This window comes from Ranitomeya variabilis, chromosome 6, assembly GCF_051348905.1.
Source record: "Ranitomeya variabilis isolate aRanVar5 chromosome 6, aRanVar5.hap1, whole genome shotgun sequence".
NCBI classification, from domain to species: domain Eukaryota; kingdom Metazoa; phylum Chordata; class Amphibia; order Anura; family Dendrobatidae; genus Ranitomeya; species Ranitomeya variabilis.
In genome coordinates, this window is record NC_135237.1 from 164,221,336 (window position 1) to 164,247,546 (window position 26,211).

The following is a 26,211-nucleotide window of genomic DNA, read 5'->3' on the forward strand; positions in this document are numbered from 1 at the left end:
CTGACTCCTCCTCCAGACCAGGATGTAAATAAGGAGGTGCCCCTTAAACCGGGTTTAAAGCTCCCCCTTCTGGCTTTGAGTCAGAAAGTGTTGCATGTAAGATTACCTGCCAAAGGAATCCCTCCTGTCTCCAGGCATGGCACTACCCCGAGAGGAAGGCAGCACCACTGTGGTAACCGAACTCATGGGGTGCCACACATTCTCTGTTGATTCATTCACACTGCTACAAATATATATTTATGAGGGCAGCACCTAGTTCATACACCTATAACACAGCACCTGATTTATTCCATTAACCTATTGCTCCCCATGGCACTTTGAAGCCATTATAAACTTAATTATAAGTATACATATTATATTTTGATTGCTACCTCTAAGCATCCCCTATTGTGACATATCTGCTTATTTTATTATCAGGTTTTAATCAATCATAAATAAAGTCAAATTTTTATTATGGATCTCTTTGGAATTTGACCCATTATTTGGTTCAAAGTTTGGTATGTATAGTTGTTGAAGTGCCTAAAATAAGTCTTGGACCTTCTGGTATAATTAAAGTTTCTACACTAAGCAGAAACTGTGAATAATGTGCCCAACGTGAATTTCATTGAAAAACATGTATTAATACTACAATAAAATTAACTGCAATTAATTTACATTGAATTTATTTAAAAAGACCAGAATGTAATGGCCCCAATACAGTGCTGAGTAGACACAGACGCTGCCAATGGCTCTATATTATTGAACCTCATTTTGAGATATTGTTTTGTCTTTTATCAGTTCAGCAATATAGTTGTCTTCATATCCCAATATGTTTCTCAAGACCTCCACTGTGTGCTGCCCAATGACCGGAGGGGGTTGACGTGCAGACATGTTGAAATTGCTGAATCTTACTGCTGGACCTATGAACATAAAAATTAAATCTGCTTAGTTTAGTTAGTTGCTCAACTTCAGTTTATATGCAATAGCTCAAAATGTAATTTACATAGTATTTTAAATTTAGAAGTGCAGTTAGAAATGACATGATTTAGATAAGTTGGCTAAATCTGCTTACTTCAAGAAGATCATCCAACTTTCTACATCTAATTGTAGATGGTGGGGGTGAAAAAATAATTGTACTTGGTACTTCATCACTGTTCCTGGGCCTTCAAGGTTGACTCTATTTCTTGGACAGCATACCTGAAAATTTGTGTTTGCAGTAACATTTCTTATCAGGTCCAATTTTGGTGATGCAGGGTGACACCAACTGTACTATAGGTCTTGTTGCTATAGTCGTACTTTAAGGAAAACTATTATCAGAAAATTATATATTGCTTAAATAATTTTCTTCTGTTAAATGTGTTTTTTTTTTACTTTTTGACAATGTAGTATTGCCATATCACAATATACATTAAAAATAAAAAAAATTGAAATCTTACAGTTTTTACACTGGCCACTGGGGCTTTATTAGACTTTCACTTTGTGTTGTTTCAGGAAACAATACCTGTGCATAGCCAGAATGATCAGACCCTGATCCTAGCATTGTATTGAAGCAACTAATGAGCCTATACAATGGTCATTGTGAAGGAAGGGGGAGCTGAGGGAGCTGTGATAACATCTATTGTGAATGGTGGATCCTTTGGTATTAAGCTGTGTATAGAGGTGTTATCTGTCACTGTAAAGGTACCGTTACACTAAACAACTTCCAACGATCACGACCAGCGATGCGATCGTTGGTAAGTCGTTGTGTGGTCGCTGGGGAGCTGTCACACAGACAGCTCTCTCCAGCGACCAACGATCAGGGGAACTACTTCGGCATAGTTGAAACTGTCTTCAACGATGCCGAAGTCCCCCTGCAGCACCCGGGTAACCAGGGTAAACATCAGGTTACTAAGCGCAGGACCGCGCTTAGTAACCTGATATTTACCCTGGTTACCATTGTAAAAGTAAAAAAAAAACACTACATACTCACCTTCTGATGTCTGTCACGTCCCCCGCCGGCGGCTTCCCTGCACTGAATGTGTCAGCGCTGGCCGGCCGTAAAGCAGAGCACAGCGGTGACGTCGGGTTACTAAGCGCAGCCCTGCGCTTAGTAACCCGATATTTACCATGGTTACAAGTGAACACATCGCTGGATCGGTGTCACACACACCGATCCAGCGATGACAGCGGGTGATCAGTGACTAAATAAAGTTCTGGACTTCTAGCTCCGACCAACGATATCACAGCGGGATCCAGATCGCTGCTGCGTGTCAAACACAACGAGATCGCTATCCAGGACGCTGCAACGTCACGGATCATCGTCGTTCTCGCTGCAAAGTCGCTTAGTGTGAAGGTACCTTAATCCTGCCACTAATAAGGAGTCTTGCTTAAAACTCTTCCTGCAAGGACATGAGGTAGAAGTTTAAAAATCATCAATGCTAATGTGAAATTGCAAAATAATAATAATAATAATAATTATTATTATTATTATTATTATTATTATTATATTAATTTATAAATATAATTTGAAAAAAAACATATGCAAAAAATATTTAAAAATGCAAGTAACACAAAAACCCTATTTAAACAATAGGTTATTTTCTATTGATGTTTCCTATCAGGAAAGCAGTATATTATTTATCATTCTTCTAAAAATGTACATAATTCGAAAATTAACAGATTGAGGGAAATTTACTAAGCAAAATTCTGGTACAATTTGCATTAAAAAACTATGTACATAGAGTTGGTGCAAATTTATTCGCACATCCCATTCAATCGGCCATGACAGTGGTGTGTGGCCGAAGCACAAGAGCAAGAGAACTGCCTCTTACCTGCTATCATCCTCAATGCTTCTTTTGAGTAGCTAGCCTGGTGCAACTTCATCATTGTGGCTTGATGGACGTGGGGAGTAAAACCAGGCCGGCTAATAAAAATACAAGCTGTGGATGCCCCCCAGACAAGACAGGTCACTATCTCTTCCATTCAGCGGCTACATGCCACTGTCATGTCTAATGGAATGGGAAATGCGGATTGATCCATTTCAGCTTTTCTTGTATCACATTTATTAATAAAGATGAGTGGATCACTTTGCACAACCAGGTCAGTGCTATCTGGCCATGCAAAAAAAGCTCTGCAAATGTCCTGAACTTCCAGTTTCCACAGCATAGTGTTTGATTTCCCAGCCTATCATCATGTCATCTGTGCTGCAAGGGTAAGGTCATTTGTGTAGCTCCTACCCATGGCCAGAGAGTTGCACTAAGTGATCTGCTAATCTCTGTTTATTAGTTTCTGATCTTTGTTTGACAGATGGGTGTGGCTTTTTTAAGAAGATGTGTGACCACATCCTTAACTGGCAATGGCCTAGGTGTAACACTATTGATTAAAAATGTTACTTACATTTTTTCAAAAATTTTTGCACAAAGGATGCCAACTTCCTTTGTCTACTATGTGAATAGGATAGATTATCAATATCAGATCAGTGGGGATGTGACATGCAGTAACTCCACTAATCAGTTGTTATCATTTTTAGTGACATCCAGATATAAACAATGAACAAAGCCGAAACAGCACAGTTCCATACACTGCATGTAATTGTCCCTGCAAAATAATGCAGTTCAGCTTCTATCTTTATTTGCTATTGTTTTCAATATTGGCCATTCCACACTGAAAATAGCTGTGTACTTCTACTGTTCACATCTGCAGCTGAAGACAGCTGATTGGTAGGGGTGCTGGGTGCCTTACTCCTACCAATGTAATATTGATAACCTATCTTGGGGAAGGATCGTCATCAATTCCAATTCCATAATTAATACCATAAGCCTGCACAACACCTGCTTAATTGGGCTGTCTTTTTTATCAATATGATGCAATAAACTCCATTCACCATATTTAATATAATACATTATTACAGTGGCATTTAAAGTTTGGGCGCTGCTGGCCAAAATTACTATTATTGTGAACAGTTGAGATGATAAAATGATCTCTAAGAGGCCTAAAGTTAAAGATGACACATTTATTTTGTATTTTAGACAATGTATTATATATACTGTATATATATATATATCATATACACTCACCGGCCACTTTATTAGGTACACCATGCTAGTAACGGGTTGGACCCCCTTTTGCCTTCAGAACTGCCTCAATTCTTCGTGGCATAGATTCAACAAGGTGCTGGAAGCATTCCTCAGAGATTTTGGTCCATATTGACATGATGGCATCACACAGTTGCCGCAGATTTGTCGGCTGCACATCCCAAAGATGCTCCATACAAGGCAGGATGGATCCATGCTTTCATGTTGTTTACGCCAAATTCTGACCCCACCATCCGAATGTCGCAGCAGAAATCGAGACTCATCAGACCAAGCAACGTTTTTCCAATCTTCTACTGTCCAATTTCGATGAGCTTGTACAAATTGTAGCCTCAGTTTCCTGTTCTTAGCTGAAAGGAGTGGTACCCGGTGTGGTCTTCTGCTGCTGTAGCCCATCTGCCTCAAAGTTCGACGCACTGTGCGTTCAGAGATGCTCTTAGGCCTACCTTGGTTGTAACGGGTGGCGATTTGAGTCACTGTTGCCTTTCTATCAGCTCGAACCAGTCTGCCCATTCTCCTCTGACCTCTGGCATCAACAAGGCATTTCTGCCCACAGAACTGCCGCTCACTGGATTTTTTTTCTTTTTCGGACCATTCTCTGTAAACCCTAGAGATGGTTGTGTGCGAAAATCCCAGTAGATCAGCAGTTTCTGAAATACTCAGACCAGCCCTTCTGGCACCAACAACCATGCCACGTTCAAAGGCACTCAAATCACCTTTCTTCCCCATACTGATGCTCGGTTTGAACTGCAGGAGATTGTCTTGACCATGTCTACATGCCTAAATGCACTGAGTTGCCGCCATGTGATTGGCTGATTAGAAATTAAGTGTTAACAAGAAGTTGGACAGGTGTACCTAATAAAGTGGCCAGTGAGTGTATATAATGTATATAATGTATATATAATGTATATATATTGCATATAATGTATGTAATGTATATACAGTATATAAAGTTTGAGCACCCTCCATGGATAGTATCTAGAAGCACCCACTTTTGAAAATATAACAGCTTGTGAATAGTGTTGAGCGATACCGTCCAATACTTGAAAGTATCGGTATCGGATAGTATCGGCCGATACCCGAAAAGTATCGGATATCGCCGATACCGATACTCGATACCAATACAAGTCAATGGGACACCAAGTATCGGAAGGTATCCTGATGGTTCCCAGGGTCTGAAGGAGAGGAAACTCTCCTTCAGGCCCTGGGATCCATATTACTGTGTAAAATAAAGAATTAAAATAAAAAATATTGATATACTCACCTCTCCGGAGGCCCCTGGACATCACCGCTGGTAACCGGCAGCCTTCTTTGCTTAAAATGAGCGCGTTTAGGGCCTTCCATGACGTCACGGCTTCTGATTGGTTGCGTGCCGCTCATGTGACCGCCACGCGACCAATCACAAGCCGTGACTTCATTCTCAGGTCCTAAATTCCGAATTCTAGGAATTTAGGACCTGAGAATTACGTCACGGCTTGTGATTGGTCGCGTGGCGGTCACATGAGCGGCACGCGACCAATCAGAAGCCGTGACGTCATGGAAGGTGCTGAACGCGCTCATTTTAAGCAAAGCAGGCTGCCGGTTACCAGCGGTGATGTCCAGGGGCCTCCGGAGAGGTGAGTATATCAATATTTTTTATTTTAATTCTTTATTTTTTACATGGATATGGATCCCAGGGCCTGAAGGAGAGTTTCCTCTCCTTCAGACCCTGGGAACCATACACTGGGAACTTCCGATTCCGATTCCCGATACCACAAAAGTATCGGATCTCGGTATCGGAATTCCGATACCGCAAGTATCGGCCGATACCCGATACTTGCGGTATCGGAATGCTCAACACTACTTGTGAATGCTTTCTGTGTAGTCAGTCAAGAAGCTTTCAATTCTTGTTTGAGGGATTTTCATCCATTCTTCCTTGGAAAATTCTTCCATACACTGCTATTTTGAGGTCTAACCACAAATGCTCAATGATGTTCAGAACAGGGGATGGTGAGGACCATTGTAAAACCTTCAGCTTGCGCCTTTTGAGGTGATCTATGGTGGATTTTTACGTGTGTTTAGTATAATTATTAGTGATGAGCGAATATACTCGTTACTCGAGATTTCTTGAGCATGCTCGGGGGTCCTCCGAGCATTTTTTAGTGCTCGGAGATTTCGTTTTTCTTGCTGCAGCTGAATGATTTACAGCTATTAGCCAGCATAAGTACATGTGGGGATTCCCTAGCAATCAGGCAACCCCCACATGTACTTATGCTGGCTAACAGATGTAAATCATTCAGCTGCGGCAAGAAAAACTAAATCTCCGAGCACTAAAAAATACTCGGACGACCCCCGAGCATGCTCAAGAAATCTCGAGTAACGAGTATATTTGCTCATCACTAAACATCATACATTTGTAGAAGCCATCCTCTTTTCAACTTCAGTTTTTTTTGGCAGATGGTAATATGTTTGCATGAAAATTTTGTGGAAATGTCATTAAATCTATTCTTCTCTCTACCCATAAAATGTTCCCTTTGCCATTGGCTGCAACATAATCCTAAAGCATGATTTATCCAACCCCATGCTTAAAGGTTAGCAAGATGTACTTTTCCTCAAATTCTCTGCCCTTTTTCTTCCACACATACATTTCATCATTGTGGCCAAAGAGTTCCATTTTAACCTCATTGATCCACAGGATTTGTTTCCAAAATGCATTAGGCTTATTTACATGTTCTTTTGTACACTTCTGATGCTGAACCTTATGGTCAGGATGCAGGAGAGGTTTTCTAGTGATGACTTTTCCATGAAGGCCATGTTTGTGAAGGTGTCTCTGAACAGTAGAGCAATGTACCACAACTCCAGATCATGGTAAATCTTTCTGCAAGTCTTTTGCAGTCAGTCAGAGGTTCTGATTTGCCTCTCTAGCAATCCTACGAGTAACTCTCACTGAAATTATGCTTGGTCTTCAGACCTTAACTTGACCTCCACTGTTCCTGTTTACTGCCATTTCTTAATTATGTTTAGAACCGAAGAAACAGCAACTTTAAAATGCTTTGCTATCATCTTATAGTCTTCTCCTGCTGTGTGGGCCTCTACCATTTTTATTTTCAGAGTGCTAGGCAGCTGCTTAAAAGAACCCATGGCTGCTGTTTTTTAGCACTAGATTAGATGAGGCTGGGTTATTATAAACCTGTGAAATATGCATTATCTGGTCTTTTCTAATGATGATAGTAAACAAGCCATAACCTGAATAGGCTAATTAAGGTCTGAAACCTTGGTCAAAGTTATCGGAGTACACAAATCTCCAAGCGTGCCAAAACTTTTGCATCAGCCGATTTTCTGTTTTGTCAATTTTAAAATGTAAAAACTGACAATATTTTTGCTTAACATCTACTATATAATTGTCTAAGGGTCACTTCCGTCTGTCTGTCCTTCTGTCTTTCTGTCACGGATATTCATTGGTCGCGGCCTCTGTCTGTCATGGAATCCAAGTCGCTGATTGGTCGTGGCAAAACGCCCATGACCATTGCCACGACCAATCAGCAATGGCCACAGTCCGGTGGCAATATGGCCGCTCTTTCCTCCCCGCAGTCAGTGCCCGCTCCATACTCCTCTCCAGTCATCCAGTCAGCCCTCACACAGGGTTAATGCCAGCGTTACCGGAGCGCGGTGTAACGCACTCCGGTTACGCAGCTATTAACCCTGTGTGACCATGTTTTTACTATTGATGCTGCGTATGCTGCATAATAATAATAAATAATAATAATAAAAAAATGTTATTCTCACCCTCCGACGTCGCGTCCTGTCCGCCGGCAGGTTCCGGTGCTAAGGACACGTACACCGTACACAGGAGCCAGGACTAAGGTGAGTATATGTTTATTTTTTATTTTATGTCACTGGCCAATATACTACATTACTGGGCAATATACTACGTGGCTGACCAATATACTACATACTATGTGGCTGTGCAATATACTACATGGCTGGGCAATATACAACGTTGCTGGGCAATATACTACGTGGCTGGGCAATATACTATGTGGCTGGGCATTATACTACGTGGCTGGGCAATAAACTATGTAGCTGGGCAATATACTATGTGACTGGCCAATATACTACGTCGCTGGGCAATATACTACGTTACTGGGCAATATACTACGTGACTGGGCAATATACTACGTGGCTGGGCAATATACTACGTGGCTGGGCAATATACTAGGTGACTGGGCAATATGCTACATGGCTGGGCAATATACTACGTGACAGGGCAATATACTATGTGGCTGGCCAATATACTACGTGGCTGGCTAATATACTATGTATCTGGGCAATATACTACGTGGCTGGGCAATATACTACGTGGCTGGGTAATATACTATGTGGCTGGGCAATATACTAGGTGGCTGGGCAATATACTACGTGGCTGGGCAATATACTACATAACTGGGCAATATACTACGTGGCTGGGCAATATACTATGTGGTTGGGCAATATACTACGTTACTGGGCAATATACTACGTGGCTGGGCAATATACTACGTGGCTCGGCAATATACGACGTGGCTGGGCAATGTACTAAGTAACTGGGCAATATACTATGTTACTGGGCAATATACTATGTCGCTGGGCAATATACTACGTGGCTGGGCAATATACTACGTGACTGGACAATATACTACGTGGCTGGGCAATATACTACGTAACTGGACAATATACTACGTGGCTGGGCAATATACTACGTGAACATGCATATTCTAGGATAGCCGATGCGTTAGAATCGGGCCACCGTCTAGTACAAAATAAATGTGTCTTCTTTAACTTTAGCCGTTTTAGAGGTCATTTCAACTTCAACTTGCTTAACTGTTCACAATAACAGTAATTTTGACCAGAGGTGCCCAAACATTTACATGCCGCTGTATTGTGCAAAAAGTTTATTACTACTATTAGTAGTAATATTAAGTACCGTATATACTCGAGTATAAGCCGACCTGAGTATAAGCCGACCCCCCTAATTTTGCCACAAAAAACTGGGAAAACTTATTGACTCGAGTATAAGCCTAGGGTGGAAAATACAGCAGCTACCGGTGAATTTCAAAAATAAAAATAGATGCTCCATACCGTTCATTATTGCCCCAAAGGAGGTTCCATATAAAGCTGTGCCATATATAATGCTCCATACCATTGATTATTGCCCCATAGATGCTCCATATAAAGCTGTGCCATATAGAATGCTCTGCACCGTTCATTATGGCCCCATAGATGCTCCTTATAAAGCTGTGCCTTATATACTCTGCACTGTTCATTATTGCCCCATAGATGCTCCATATAAAGCAGTGCCTTATATGCTCTGCACTGTTCATTATGGCCCCATAGATGCTCCTTATAAAGCAGTGCCATATATGCTCTGCACTGTTCATTGTTGCCCCATAGATGTGCCATATAAATCTGTGCCATATATAACGCTGCTGCTGCAATAAATAAAAAAAACACATACTCACCTCTCTTGCTTGCAGCTCCTCAGTGTCCCGTCCCGGCGTCTCTCCGCACTGACTGATCAGGCAGAGGGCGGCGCGCACACTATATGCGTCATCGCGCCCTCTGACCTGAACAGTCAGATCAAGAGGACGCGAAGACAGAGCGGCGCACGGCGTGTGGAAAGTGGACAAGTGAATATAAAATACTCACCTAGTCCCGGCGCTCCCCCTGCCTGTCACACTGTCTTCGGGTGCCGCAGCTCTTCCTCTGTCAGCGGTCACCGGCACCGCTGATTAGAGAAATGAGTGGGCGGCTCCGCCCCTATGGGAGTGGAGTCCATATTCATTTCTCTAATGAGCGGTCCCACGTGACCGCTGTACAGGGGAAGAGCTGCGGCACCCGAAGACAGTGACAGGCAGGGGGAGCGCCAGGAGCGCCGGGACTAGGTGAGTATGCCTCATCGCCCTCTCCCCCTCACCCGCCGACCCCACCGCCGACCGTGACTCGAGTATAAGCCAAGAGGGGCACTTTCAGCCCAAAAATTTGGGCTGAAAATCTCGGCTTATACTCGAGTATATACGGTAGCTTATAAACTGATAATGAGTCCATCAGGTTCCTTTTTAAAAAATCTGATAGAATAATACAGGATGGTATGTCATTCTAGCCAAATATCAGAAAGAAACTAATGGTGAAGTTAAAGTGAGCTTTACAGATATGTCATGCTATCATTTTCTTATAAAGAGCAAAAAACAGTTGTTTTTATAAGGGAAAACCCTTAGAAAACTGCTTGTTTGTCCAGTAATGTTCATGGGATTTTCTGCACTTCGCCTGATGGCTTTGAGGTTATATGAAACATGCTAAAATATATGCCTGTGGCATTTTGGGTAAGCTGAGCCAAACCAAAAGATCAGGGTTTAGAACTAATCATCTCTGAAAATTCCCAGGAATCAATCCCGGAGTGTGTTTAATTATGAAAACACAAATCAAATCTGTTTCTGGGAGTTTTTCAATAGTAATAGGAAATTACACAAGCCATAGGATTGAAGGTCTGTGGTATATTCTTTCTATAATAGCTTGATAGCAAAAAGACAAAATGTCAACTGTGGCTTTAATTGCTCAATGAACTTAACACTGAACCACCTTGTCCAGAATGGCATAAAGTACCCTGGCTTACAAATAGTGAATGATCTGTAGAAATCAAGATACAGATAAAGAATAACTGCTCCCCATCTATGAATAAATTAGGCTCAATGTTATAAATTATGTTTTACACAAATTTGCTTCTATTCATCAAAATAGTGACCATGTTGTTTCTGCGGCATAAGCAGTGATGCTTGGTAAACAGAGCACACCTTTGTACAGCAGCCGAGACAGCAAAGCTATAACAGAACGAATGCCGCTGTGGTTTCTGCAAAATATGTTTTACAGTCATAGCAAGGTATAAAACAACGTTGTTAGTAAAAACCCCCATGATAGAGCCCATTCCCTGAAGTCATGAATACTGTTGATGAAGAATAAGCCCTGTAATAGTGAAAGGCCTCACTTTTATATTACAAAAACAACTTGCATTGCGAGCATTTAATTGGAAGGTAGATGTTGTAAAATTTTTACTTTTTAGGTGACCTTTTTCTTTAAACTGCTCTCATTTAGGTGGCTGGCAGCCGAATAAATTGCATTACCTTGAAGAATATTTTATTTTGCACTAAATGTTTCATAGAAGCTGATTTGAATGCACGATATCTACAGACTATAAGTAATTATTAAATAATATAGTCTAATTGGTAATAAAAGCTGAATACAATCACTGGCAATCTCTACAGGGCCGGCTAAGATGGAAATCTCATGCAAAGCATAGTGTTGGGCTCATGTACATGATTGCCATCCTGTATTACTAATACACTCGACATGTACAGTAGATACAGACCATTTTGGATTCCAGCAGGCCTGCCTGGTTGAGTGGTTCCTTAGGTTAGACTAAGAAGTGAGGAAACCTGGGACCACCATGACTTTTCCCTTTAACAGCTATATGGTGATCTTAACCTCAGGGCAGGGTTTACCAGGCATAGGGATTCAATTTCTTGGGTATCCATTAGTGCACACTCACGGTTGGGTCCGAACAGGTGCAATTTATTGTTTTAATAAATTTCAGAGGTCTCCAGACAAAACAAAAAAACAGCCTAAAGAGTGGAAAGATCCGGGACTATAAGTGGCAGGGAAGTATGACAGTGGACTACTTCTCATGAGGTTAATGTGGGGTCCATTGATTAGATCATTCAGCTCTTTATCTGTATTTCTGTAATAATACTATTTTATAAGATCAAATTCTTATACCATATAACAGTGTTTTTCAACCAGTGTGCCGCGGCACACTAGTGTGCCGCGACACATGGTCGGGTGTGCCGCGGGGAACGGGAGTCAGCTGTTCTCTGTGCCGACTGTCAAGCTGACAGCCGGCACAGAGAAGCTGCAGCGCGCCGGCTCCCGGAGATCAATTGTACTCGCAGACATCTACCAGCTGCGAGTACAATTGAGGCTCTGACTGCCGGGTCAGAGCGACGCCAGCAGCGTGATCAAGTCATGTGATCACGCTGCTGACGTCACTATCCGGCGCGCAGGAGAAAGAAGAGACTTGGTGGTAAGTGCTCCTGTGCTGTGGAGCTGAAGACACCGAAGATTCAGCGTGGGGTGGGTTTATGGGGAGTATGTGGGGGGATTTATTAAGTGTGTGGGGGGATTTATTAAGTGTGGGGGGATTTATTCAGTGTGGGGGGGGGATTTATTCAGTGTGTGGGGGGATTTATTCAGTGTGTGGGGGGATTTATTCAGTGTGTGTGGGGGATTTATTCAGTGTGTACGTGGGGGGGGCTGGAATTTATTTAGCATGTGTGGGGCAGGGTGCATTTATTCTGTGGAAGGGGATGGATTTATTCTATCGGAAGGGCAGTGGATATATTCTGTGGGGGTGAGTGGGGAGATGGGGGTGGACACAGTAGCGAGGGGAAAAATGTGTGCTGACAGTACTGGGAGCAACGGTGATGGGATGTGTGAGGACAGTATGGGGAGTCGGGGGAATGTGTGAGGGGGGAATGTGTGAGGAGGAAATATGGAGAGAGCAAAGGGGTATGTTAGCAGGGGGGGGGATGTACAGGAGGAGGCTATTAGAAATGTGTGCAGACAGTACTGGGAGCAACGGTGATGGGATGTGTGAGGACAGTATGGGGAGTTGGGGGAATGTGTGAGGGGGGAATGTGTGAGGAGGAAATATGGAGAGAGCAAAGGGGTATGTTAGCAGGGGGGGGATGTACAGGAGGAGGCTATTAGAAATGTGTGCAGACAGTATGGGGGGATGAAAGTGTGAGTGGACACATAATAGATACTGAGTAGTGTGAGGGTAACAGCCAGGAGGAGACAGTATGCCAAGTAGGAGGAGTGTAATGAAGGGGCACAGTAGAGAGACTGGGCTCTCTATGAGGGACACCGTATGAGAAGGCAGTGTGAAGTATGGAAAAGAGAGAGAGGGTAGTGTGGATGGCATGTACCATAAGAGGGACAGTGAGGGTCATATTATGTGCTGGGAATAAAGTGAGGGGCAATTATTTACTCAGAGGCTCAGCCTAGGGCAGATATTGTTATTCCGGAGCATTATAATAACACTGCTATCTTTAAGGGTGTTGTGTCGGGATGTGCTGCAGAAGACAGGAGAAGATGGAAGTCTGCAGAAACGAGCTCTGCCGGTGGATGAGAAGAGTCATCATGGCATCTGGACAAGGTGAAGATGAAAAGAAAGAGGCGACTCCACAAACAACGTCATCTATCAGGTACCTGGATGTAAATGTGTTTTTTTTGTGATACTAATTCTCATTTTTATTTGTTAGGAACATTAAAGGGGATGTCCAAGGTTGTGATGAGTCTGCAGTCATACTATGTGACTGCAGACTTCTGAATTCTCACAGTGCACACTGCTATCATAATTCTCTGATGTTGGTGATTTACATACATGCGGTCACGTGCTGACTAGACATGTGTGGCCTCATTCAATGAAAATGAATTGACTGAGGCCGGACACGTCTAGTTAGAATGTGACCAGAAGTATCCAAATCACATACTTGTGCTGTCATGACCGTCCACTCTGGCCACCGGCAAGGGAGAATCCTGAAAGTGTGCAGTGCTTGCGCTGTGAGAATTCAGAAGCCTGCAGTCACATAGAATGACTGCAGACTTTCATCTCAAACCTGGACGCACCATTTTGTGCCATTTTGGTTGGTGGTGTGCCTCGGGATTTTTTAAGTATAAAAAGTGTGCCGCGGCTCAAAAAAGGTTGAAAATCACTGCCATATAATAATCCAACAGATCACTGAATAAAAATGATCTCAAATGCGCTTTTAAGCTATTGGTGGTTCCAGTGACTATTGACGCTGCCAGTTGCAGGATGGGACATATCATTAGTGCAACCAAAGTAGACGCACATGGACCCAAGAGGTAAGAGGGCCCACTACCACTCCCAAGTCAGCAAGCCGCTTCTGTCATACACAGAACTATTGGACTGGGCACATGTACTGCTCTTACACAGAGGCACTTTTCTTTCTGTGTCCGTTACTGGCTAGATGTCTATCTAATATGGCAAGGAGTCCAATGCCATAACCCTTCCAGGGTAATCTGACTCATTGTTGTCTGCCTATGAGAATTATTACCAGACTAAGCATTTGGCACTATTTTTCATACTAATCTTATTTATTATACCCTTGTATTACATTTTGAACTTTCTGGCAACTGACAATGCTTTTCTTATATCAGTATTTTTGGTTCTTGGCCTCCTGCTCCACACTCATCAGAGGTAGAATGGCAAAAAAAGTTTCCATTTTACGATCTGATCTGTGTATTTAAAGGCCATAGATAATTCTGTGAAAATGTGGATGTTTCTTACTGAAAATATACTTGTTAATTTCACCTACTGTAGTTAGGCTTTACTGTGTGAAATAGATTATTTAAAAAAAAAAATAACATATAGATGTGATGAAACAAAACTTGCTACAGTTCCTGAACAAATATGTAAATAAGTAACCCTGAAAAATCTTTGGGCAATTCACTACAAAGTTTATTCCAGCTTTCAGGTTCTAAAAGGCCACACAGTTTTGTGCAACCCACATTTGCAAAACAAAATTTGTAACATCTTATCTTTTTGCGTTGACCCTCCCGTTTTTATAAAACGAGGGTGGAAATAAGGTGGGGCCAGCAAAGCCACAGAGATTTCAGACAATGCACACAGGCATCCCAAAGATGATGATTGGAGAATCGATGGTGGTCCTACTGGAGGGACATCCAGAAATCAGCAAATTGTCATCAATTCTGAAGATGGGAAATAAATTGTTAAGTTTGAACAAAAAAAAATGCCGAATCCTACTTCAGCTAAATTTTCTCTAAAAGGAATATTATTTTTTCATCTTGGGTAAATGCTTCTCTTCTCTAGAATGTGGTGTTGGTTTTCTGTAGTTCCTGAGCTTCTTTGTTCCTCAGGTATGGCACTTCTTCCTTTTATGTAAATCTAATCTTTTTAGTGAAGTGTGCATGTTCCTCAACATTAGCACACCTAGTTGGGTAAAAAGACTTTATACATAGGGAGGAAGAGGCCATATTTGAAAGATGGAGAGGCGCAGAAACAAAAAAATTAGACATTTCAGATTCAAAGCAGTAATATTTTTACCAGTTAAAAAAATATATATTTATGATACATGACATACTACTGGTATAAGCACCCTTATGTTCAAATCTCTGCTGTACAGACTTTTCCTACCACCAAATTCCAAAGCAGTGTTTGTCATATAGACGATCTTCATCTAGGGACTGCTTGATCATTCACAATGCATAGTCGACACTATAAGAAGCCATATTGTATACCCAGCTGTTCTGAGGTGCATACCAATCTGGTGTAATGTAGCCGTAAGGTGGTTCTGGAAAAGCTTACAAGAGCAATAACAGTTTAGAAGTCAAGTACATAATTGTGCAAGTAGTTATCATACTTTCTTGCTTGGACAATAGACATCTTTAATACCAACTTGATTGCAGACAGCCTGTGACACATATGGAGTCAATTAGATACTCTTTTAAATAACACTTTTTGGAGTACTTTTTGAATACCATGGTAGGTAGAAATTCCCTAGTTATGTGTATCTCCTGTTCATCATTCTAACCTATTCAAAAAAATTGAGCAATGAGAATATACACACACAGCGTCTTTAACAGGTGGAATCCTCCCTGCATCTGATTGAAAATATACTGCAGATGCGACCCAGAAATGAATATAATGCACAGAAATGTCACAATGACATTGCTGTGCACATGTTCCATCTTATGTCACTTCTTTTAACAATTTTGGTAAAGGTTAAAGCTGTGGAAAGAAGTGGCATGTTCATTCTTCAAGTGGCTTCTGCTGAGTAGTCATCCCTTCTCTATGCTTAGAAGTATAGAGTGAAAGCAGCCGCCATTTGGCAGTAATGCCAGCAATGCCAGCTCAGGAAAATGACTGCCAACATTCTTCTGTTCAGTGGTTAGTGTGAATATGCTCTTACACGCCAGTTTTTATCCCAGTTCATACCTTTGGGAATTCTTCTGAAGCAGACTGAGAATGCTGCGCTGATGTTTAAATGACACAGTGTATACACACCCTCACTTTTGTTTGTTCTTAGTTGCCTAACAGGAAGGGTATTCTGATTATAAAATTATTGTTAATTTTCATCCATTCACTGGATAGGTGATAACTGATAGATTGGTGGTAGTCCTGTAGCGCTCCCACTGCCGCAGGGCCGAGGGGTACCCGGTACCGGGCCACTGAGTCTCTGCTCTGGGGTTGTCACGGCGGCTAGGCCCCGGTCCGTGACCCTGCCGTGGGGCGCACAGTGAATAACAGGTGTGGATGATGGTGGTGGTGGTGCGGTGCAGTAAATAACGAGGACACCAGGTTGCAGTCTCTTTACCTCTTTACTGAAGATCTCTGGGTCCACAGTCCAGAATACGGTTCACCAGGCTGCGCAAGTCCGGCCGGTCCGATGGCACCTCCAGAGTTCTCCTCACAGGTGGAAATCGGTGCCTTCCTTCTAGCGCTAGGTGTTGTGGTCCTCCCCTGCTGTGCTTACGGAAAGTCCCCACAACCGTTGTGTCTGTTTCTTAAGTTCCCTCACAACTCGATTAAATGATGTTCTTCTAATCCTCCGTCCCTCCCTGATGTTCTGGTTGGGACGGCACCCGTTTGACGGGTAGGCTCGGAGCTCTTCCGGGACCCTAGAGTTGCCCCTCTCCACAAGTTGCCCCCCAAGACTGCATAGGTGATATGTGTTAGACAGCCCGCCTTAAACTGACTGTCCTGCCGCTGTTTAGAGTATTGCTTGAAGCTGAATGTTATTCTACTCCCTCGGCGTTCCGGCCACCGGTAGTGCGCCTCAGTAGGGTGTTGCTCCGGTCTTACAGCACGACCCCTACTGGTATTTCTCCTTTTGCTTGATCTCGTTTCTCACTCAGCACAATCTATCTCGCTTCTAGTCCTTTCTTGGGCACCGCCATTACCCGGAGCAGGCGCGGTCCCGTTACGTTCGTTCTTGTTGCCAAGCCTCTGTCAGGATCCCACCCCTGACAGAGACCCTACTGTATCTTCCCCTACAACACCCTCTGCCACAAGGTGTTGCCTGGTTCCAGCCCAGTCAGCTTTCTGATCTAACTTCCTGCCTGACCCCCAGTTTACCCACTATGGTGGGGAGTGGCCTAATGAATAGCACCCTTAGCTCCCCCCGGAGGCCCAGCTGTGAAATGTATTGGTGTCTGTGATACCTGATCAGATGAACTCCTTCAGTGCCATCAGACGCACCGTAGCTCCCCATAGTGGCGGAGCCACAGTACTGCAACGACCAGGACTCTGGGGCGCTGCAGTCCTACACACTGACCCATAGAGCATAGTCAGGGCCGGTTTTAGAGAAAGTGGGGCCCTGGGCAAAAGTTTAAAGTGGGGCCCCAAATGCTCACATATTCCACATCACACAAACATTTCAGCTGTATTTACAGGTGCAGAGTTTGGGCCATTAAACGAGCGCGATCGATGGCGTTGAAGTTGTTAGATGCATGTTCTCGATTTTCTTGACACCGGCTGAGGAAGAATGATGGGAACAGATAGTCCTTGATACAGTATAATGCAGGTCCCATATAGTACATTTAGTAATATGCACTCCCCATGAACCTTGATAGAGTATAATGCAGCCTCCCTCACAGTATACTGCAGCCCCCCTCATAGAGAATACTACAGCCCCACAAACACACAGTATAATGCACTCCCCTCAGAGTATAATGCAGCCACCCTCAGGGTATACTGCAACCCTCCTCATAGAGTATACTGCAGCCTCCCTCATAGAGTATACTGCAGCCCTCTCATAGAGAATACTGCAGCCCCACACACACCGTATAATGCAGTCCCCGCAGATTATAATGCAGCCCCCCTCATAGAGTATACTGCAACCCACTCATACAGTATACTGCAGCCCCTTCAGAGTATACTACAGCCTCTCTCAGAGAATACTACAGCCCCCCTCCGAGCATACTGCAGCCCCCTCAGAACATACTGCAACCACTTCAGAGCATACTGCAGCCTCCCTCTGAGTATACTACAGCTACACAGTATAATACAGCCCCCACACACACAGTATAATGCTTCTCCACACACAGTATAATGCAGCCTCCCTCCACACAGAGTATAATGCAGCCCCCCTCCACACACATTATAGTGCAGCTCCCCTCCACACACATTATAGTGCAGCTCCCCCAAACACATAGTATTGTGCAGCTCCCCCAACACACAGTACAGTGCAGCTCCCTCCCAACACACAGTACAGTGCAGCTCCCCCAACACAGTACAGTGGAGCTCCCCCTCACAAAGTACAGTGCAGCTCCCCCCAACACACAGTATAGTGCATCTCCCCAACACACAGTATAGTGCAACTCCCCAACACACAGTACAGTTTGGCTCCCTCCCCAACACACAGTACATTGCAGCTCCCTCGCCAACACACAGTACAGTGCAGCTCCCCAACACATAGTACAGTGGAACTACCCCCAAGAGTACAGTGCAGCTCCCCCAACACATAGTACAGTGGAACTCCCCCCCAGAGTACAGTCCAGCTCCCTCCCAACAAACAGTATAGTGCAGACACACACACAGTATAATGCAGCCCCACATACTCACACATACACACACACACAATACTCACCCCTCCTCCTTGTTCCCCATGTTGCTCCATGCTCTGCTACTCCGGTCTCATCGGCTCCACTGCTAGCACAGCGTGACGCATGATGAAGTGACATCATTGCGCGCCTGTTGAGTCACAAGCAGAGGGAGAGTGATGGGAGAGGGAACGTGACGTGACAATCTCTCCTACATCACTGCTTTCAACTGTATCAGCATCTATGATGCTGATGAGTTGAATCAGCCATGGGGGGCGGTGGCAGGCCCCTCAGCGGTCATGTGGTGTGCCGCTATTAGTAGCCATGTGGTGTGCCATTATTAGCGGCACACCACTGGCTCAGCCAGGTGCCCCTGGAGGAGCGTGGGCCCTAGGCAGCTGCCTAGGGTCTAGCTGCCACGAATGCCAGCCCTGAGAGTAGTGGTCCAGGATCACATGTGAATGGAACATTTGTCAAACATGTATTTTACTCTTCTTATTGGGACTGCTAGACTACAGCCCATTTTAGAGGGGCACACCACTACATTTTTCAAGCAGGATAGTTCCCTATCGATCTTCTGGTTATAACCTATCAAGTGGATAGATGAACATTTGTAATAACTTTTAGAACAGAAAATATTCTTGCAATCATGAACAGCAATGACTAATACCCCCCGTCTTCCCCCCTGATTGACAGCTTCCTGTGTTTATTGTGTATTGAAAGCAAGCTGCTAATTGATGGTGGGGCAGTGGTTCACTGATTTGCTGGTCTGGCATGGACGTGAGTTTAGTCTTGTGGTTATAATCTCATGTTCATAAAACACTTATTGTATTGCAACTACAGCACACAGCCTAATAAGTGGCAGATCCCTAGAATCAGGATTTCTTGCCTTATATGTTTCTGCTCTCAGATTAAGTAGCAAAAACCTACTGTCAGATTCTCTTTTAATAATGGCAATGTAAAAAAAAATATTTAAATTGATCATGTGTATTTTTACCTTTGGGGGTAATTTTGCTTTCTTTCTTTTAGGGCTAAAACTAATTTTTACAACTGGGATTCATTAAAATGTTTTCACCATGTGGCTTTTACAAACATTTTAGTTTCTCTACATATTCTACAATGGTAATAAATCAGATGAAAGAAGCTCAGAAAAGACTAATAAAAGATATACAATCTCTCCATCATACCAGGGTGATTAACAGATTCTCAGTTAACTTTTTCTGCAGCCAGCAATAGACAGTATAGCACAGAGGCTAAAGCCCCAAATACATGCATTTAAAGGAAACTAGTGTAATGATTCCACCCCTCAGTGCATTTTAGGAAGCAGTTACTAACGGCTCAGTTGTCCCATCTGGTGCAGGGGCATGCTGAGCTTTCTGTTCAGTGATTGACAGCTCAGTTGTCCAGTCTGAGCAGTCTGTATTTTTATTGACAGCTCGGCCATCCAATCTGAGACTGGGAGGTGCTGAGCTCTAATCAGATTCTCCCTATTCTTTGATTAGTTAGCTATTTAATTGGGCTGTCAGTCCCAGGTAGCTGCCAGCCATAGCTTCAGCTCTTTGTAGCTTGTTTTCCCTGTGCCTAGTGCCTTGCTTGTAGATCTATTGTTGACTGACCTTGGCCCTTGTTCTGACCATCTGTTTGTCTACTCCCTTTTCTCTGATCCACTATCCTCATGATATTTTAACCTCGGACTGTTACCTGACTACACCTTTGTCTCTTCCCTCTGTTTATAATGTAGCCTCCTGGCTATTGACCTCAGACTCTTTGACTATTCCAACTCAAGGCTTGTCCATGAGAAGTGATTCAGCAACAAAGTCAGAAACTTTTAAAGCACCCCGATCATTAATATTAATATGTATCCGTTTAAAACATAATTCAGATGATCACTTTATGACCCCAAATTCCTGATTCAGAAGTGAGAAATCACGTTTTGAAGTTGTGTTTTGCGCTCATTAAAATTCCTGACAGGTATCCTTTCAGTAAAAAAAAAAAAGAAAGAAATTTGGTCTCAAAAGTGGACAACTCCTCTGATAAACCTTCATTGATCCAAGTAATGTTTCAAAAATTGATATTGAGCCAAAATATTGAATGAGTAAATAGGAGTGAAATATTTATCAATCTATGGAGTGCTGCTATGATTCAAACTAGCTTTCAAGTGAATATGTGAATATAAATATGGTGCCTAGTAAACAGCTAAATAATATAACTCCAGCTCTGAAAAGTTAACGTACTAGAACAAATGGCATATAAATTTTATTTTTTATCTAATAACTAGAAATGAGCAACAACATTCAAATTTGCCATTTCACGTGGATTTTCAGGTTTAATTTGATTTGCAACAAAGTTATTCTCTACAAATCGAATGTTCCTTATTATGCTTTTGGTCTCTCCAGCTTCCCATAGCAAATTAAATGCAATAATTAAAAAAAAAATACTCCCAGCAATTGTGATATTTTTTTTGTAATTTTTATTTTTCTATGCCCCATACAGGAAAAAAATGATACTGTTTTATAGTATACATAATCATAACACAACTATTTGATAAAATACATTTCTTCCTTTTCGCATCACATTCTGAGAGCCATTTTTTATTTTTCTGATCACAGAGCCGTATGTTTTCTTTATGGAGCAGCATGTAGTTTTTACTTGAATCATTTTGGAACACAAAGCGTTTTCTAATTACTTTTTAGCTCACCTTTTACAGATATTAGTTTACAGTGTTCACAGTGTGGGAAAAATAATGATATAGTGTTACAGCACATGTTGATACAGATGCCGTGATAACAAATATGTGCCATTTTTTAAGAACACTTCTTTTTTCAAAATGAAACATTTTTTATTGGGAAAACTGGAATTTTCAGGAAGACGTTTTGACTTTTTTAACATTTAGAACTTTTTTTTTTACTTACGTAGAGCAGTGCATTACTGTCAGCTAGCTGATTAGTCCTCACCTCTGATAGGCTGTAGTATATTGCAGTCCAGGAGATCATTGTCATGCAACTGTTTGCTGTAGCAACCAACATGACCAATCACCGTGTGGGAGTATCAATGGGCTGTCAGAGGGAGAACTCTCCCTCTGTCCAACTATTCATGTGCTGCTGCCCCTATTGACAGGAGCATTGAGGGTTTAAACTGCTAGAATAGGTGAGGACATTGATCTCATCAGTTTAGCAGGAACCTAGCTGTGTATATGAGTCGGGCTTCTGCAGTTAATCACACCATTGCAGAAGCTGTACCCTGGGGTCATAAAGACCTAATATCAGTCAAGCAGCACAAAGTGATGTGCTATTGACAGATATATAAGTCAAATAGATTTAAGGTGTTAGCATAGCATGCTGTTTAAAAAATTACTGCTGAAGAAAGTGCTAAACAGTACACTACTTTATCTGACTCTCATAATTACATTGACATGTAAAAGATTGGGCACCTCTAGACAAAATTACTGTTATTGTGAACAGTTAAGCAAGTTGAAGATGAAATGATCTCTAAAAGGTCTAAAGTTAAAGGGAACCTGTCACCCCCAAAATCGACGATGAGTTAAGCCCACCAGCACCAGGGGCTTATCTACAGCATTCTGTAATGCTGTAGATAAGCCCCCGATATATCCTGAAAGAGGAGAAAAAGAGGTTAGATTATACTCACCCAGGGGCAGTCCCGCTGCGGTGGGCGTCGCGGTCCGGTCCGGGGCCTCCCATCTTCTTACGATGACGTCCTCTTCTTGTCTTCACACTGCGGCTCTGGCGCAGGCGTACTTTGTCTGTCCTTTTGAGGGCAGAGCAAAGTACTGCAGTGCGCAGGCGCCAGGAAAGATCAGAGAGGCCCAGCGCCTGCACACTGCAGTACTTTGCTCTGCCCTCAACAGGGCAGACAAAGTATGCCTGCACTGGAGCCGGAGCATGAAGGCAAGAAGAGGACGTCATAGTAAGAAGATGGGAGGGCCCGGACCGCACCGCGATGCCCATCGAACCGGACCGCACCGGGACCGCCCCTGCGTGAGTATAATCTAACTTCTTTTTCTCATCTTTTAGGTTACATCGGGGGCTTCTCTACAGCATTACAGAATGCTGTAGACAAAGCTTCTGATGCTGGTGGGCTTAGCTCATCGTCGATTTTGGCGGTGACAGGTTCCCTTTAAAGATGAAAAATTTACTTTGTATTTTAGACAAAACAATATATATTGTCATTGTTTACATTTTAAAAATTACAGAAAGGAAAATAGGCTGATGGAAAAGTTTGAGCACCCTGCATGGTTCGAACTTAGTGGCACCCCTTTTTGAAAATTTCATGGCTTGTAATTGCTTTTTGTTGCTAGCTGAAAGTCTTTCAATTCTTATTTGAGTGATTTTCATTCATTCTTCTTTGGAAAATTCTTCCAGCTCCATGAGATTCCTGGGACGTGTTGCATGCGCTTCTATTTTGAGGTCTAGCCACAGATTATTAATGATGTTGTCACTCTCGTGCCCAGACTGGTTGGCGCGGGCATGTGGGGGGTGTCTCCACTGTGCCACAGACTAGACTACCCTGGAAGGGGCGTAACTAAGTAGCTTCCTTGGTATTCGCTGAAACCTCTGATAGTGAGGTCAGGCTTGAGCGGCAGGAAGATACCAGGTACCACTCCAGGGTGGTGTCTGGCTGTGGCTGCTGATCCCACTGGAGGAAACGGAGCATAGACAGGCAAGCGGGCACGGCTGGCACTCTGGCAGACAGGCGGGCACGGCTGGGACAATGGAAGGCAGGCGGGCATAGCTGATTCTCTGGCAGGACAAGAGGACTGAACTGGTACACTGGCAGGACCGGTAGGGACCGGTATAAAGGCTGATATGTGAGAACAGGTAGGAACCTGTTCAGACAGGAGTGTATATGATAACTGGTAGAGAAAGACCGCAAGGAGCAGAGCAAAGCAGAAAACAGGAGGAGGAGCCAAGAGCAGGAGGCGGAGTCAAGTACAGAAACGCAGGAGGCGGAACCAAGAGCAGGAGGCGGAACAAAGAGCAGGAGGCGGAGCCAAGAACAGAAAAGCAGGAGGCAGAGCTAAGAGCAGGAGACGTAGAAACGGAGCAAGGTAGAACCGCAAGGAGCGGAGCCGCAGAGCGTAGTCACAGAGTGTAGAGACAAAAGCAGGGCAAAGCCACAGAGTACAGACACAAGAGCAGAGCAAGTCAAGACACAGAGTGCAGAGCCAAGAGCAGAGCAAAGCAAGACAAAGAGTGAAGAGCCGAGAGCAGAGCAATGCAAGACACAGAGTGCAGAGCTGAGAGCAGAGCAGAGCAAGACAGAGAGTGCAGAGCCCAGAGCAGAGCAAGACACAGAGTGCAGAGTCGAGAGCAGAGAAAGACACAGAGTGCAGAGCCAAGAGCAGAGCAAGACACATAATGCAGAGCCGAGAGCAGAGCAAAGCAAGACACAGAGTGCAGAGCCGAGAGCAGAGCAAAGCAAGACAAAGAGTGCAGAGCCGAGAGCAGAGCAAAGCAAGACACAGAATGCAGAGCTGAGAGCAGAGCGGAGCAAGACACAGAGTGCAGAGCCGAGAGCAGAGCAAGACCCAGAATGCCGAGAGCAGAGCAAAGCAAGACAAAGAGTGCAGAGCCGAGAGCAGAGCAAAGCAAGGCACAGAATGCAGAGCCGAGAGCAGAGCAGATCAAGACACAGAGTGCAGAGCCGATAGCAGAGCAAGACAGAGTACAGAGCCAAGAGCAGAGCAGAGCAAGACACAGAGTGCAGAGCCGAGAGCAGAGCAAGACACAGAGTGCAGAGCCAAGAGCAGAGCAAAGCAAGACACAGAGTGCAGAGCCGAGAGCAGAGCAAAGCAAGACAAAGAGAGCAGAGCCGAGAGCAGAGCAAGACAGAGTGCAGAGCCAAGAGCAGAGCAAAGCAAGACAAAGAGTGCAGAGCCAAGAGCAGAGCAAAGCAAGACACAGAGTGCAGAGCTGAGAGTAGAGCAGATCAAGACAAAGAGTGCAGAGCCGAGAGCAGAGCAAGACACAGAGTGCAGAGCCAAGAGCAGAGCAAGACACAGAGTGCAGAGCCGAGAGCAGAGCAAGACACAGAGTGCAGAGCTAAGAGCAGAGCAAGACACAGAGTGCAGAGCCGAGAACAGAGCAGAGCAAGACACAGAGTGCAGAGCCGAGAGCAGAGCAAAGCAAGACAAAGAGTGCAGAGCCGAGAGCAGAGCAAGGCAAGACACAGAGTGCAGAGCCGAGAGCAGAGCAAGACACAGAGTGCAGAGCCGAGAGCAGAGCAAGACACAGAGTGCAGAGCCAAGAGCAGAGCAAAGCATGACATAGAGTGCAGAGCCGAGAGCAGAGCAAAGCAAGACACAGAGTGCAGAGCCGAGAGCAGAGCAGAGCAAGACACAGAGTGCAGAGCTTAGAGCAGAGAAACACAGAGTGCAGAGCCGAGAGCAGAGCAAGACAGAGTGCAGAGCCAAGAGCAGAGCAGAGCAAGACACAGAGTACAGAGACGAGAGCAGAGCAAGACACAGAGTGCAGAGCCGAGAGCAGAGCAAGACACAGAGTGCAGAGCCGAGAGCAGAGCAAAGCAAGACACAGAGTGCAGAGCCGAGAGCAGAGCAAAGCAAGACACAGAGTGCAGAGCCGAGAGCAGAGCAGAGCAAGACACAGAGTGCAGAGCTTAGAGCAGAGAAAGACAGAGTGCAGAGCCAAGAGCAGAGCAAGACACAGAGTACAGAGACGAGAGCAGAGCAAGACACAGAGTGCAGAGCCGAGAGCAGAGCAAGACACAGAGTGCAGAGCCAAGAGCAGAGCAAAGCAAGACATAGAGTGCAGAGCCGAGAGCAGAGCAAGACACAGAGTGCAGAGCCGAGAGCAGAGCAAGACACAGAGTGCAGAGCCGGGTTGTTACAGTACCCCCCTTTACAGCTTCTTTTCTTCAAGCTCACCAGGATGATTTGCAGAAGAAGAATAGGTCCACACATATACCAGGCCATCATAACATCTTCAGGGTAGAATAAGGCAGGCGGGTCACCAGGAATCTCAGAAAACAAAGTCTCTTGGTGCTCAACAGGGTTAGCTTCCACAATGAGCTGGACCACCTCCTCCAGGTATTATTGAAATCCACCGCACTCCCTGTGTGGAATATCTTAGAAACAAAAGGTTTTTTTGAAATTTGCTAATTTATTCAAGTGAAAAACAGAAAATCAAATGTGACAGATCAAATAGTAGGCGACTGAGTGATTGATGTTTCGACCCTCCCGGGTCTTACTCTAAAGTCGCACTTAATCCAGGATTTATGAGTGGCTCTTATGGTAATGAGGATGTTATCCCTGTAGTGTCAAGGGGCAGGTACAGTCTTTTTGATACCAAGTATGGCCTGATAGTTGATTTTTCTCTGAGTATGACCTTGCTGAGGAATAGCAGCGGTGTATCAGCGTCTTGCTGCTGTTTGCATACGCGATTCAAATAGAAAGTTGGTATGTCACTGGAGACAACCTTTTTTGCAGGTGCCAATGTATCAGCCTTAAATTGCTGGTAAGTTGTATGTGGTTTAA

General features: G+C 43.9%; 1 protein-coding gene across 2 annotated transcripts in view; it reads right to left on the reverse strand.

Moving 5' to 3' along the window:
* Positions 1–440: 440 nt before the first annotated feature.
* Positions 441–26,211, reverse strand: part of SUGCT (succinyl-CoA:glutarate-CoA transferase) — a 1,711,098-nt gene continuing 1,685,327 nt past the window's right edge. For both annotated transcript variants that reach the window (XM_077269202.1, XM_077269201.1), the window contains exon 14: positions 441–899. In XM_077269202.1, the coding sequence (XP_077125317.1) occupies positions 736–899 (164 nt within the window). In that variant the 3' untranslated portion in view covers positions 441–735. The remainder of the gene's footprint in view (positions 900–26,211) is intronic.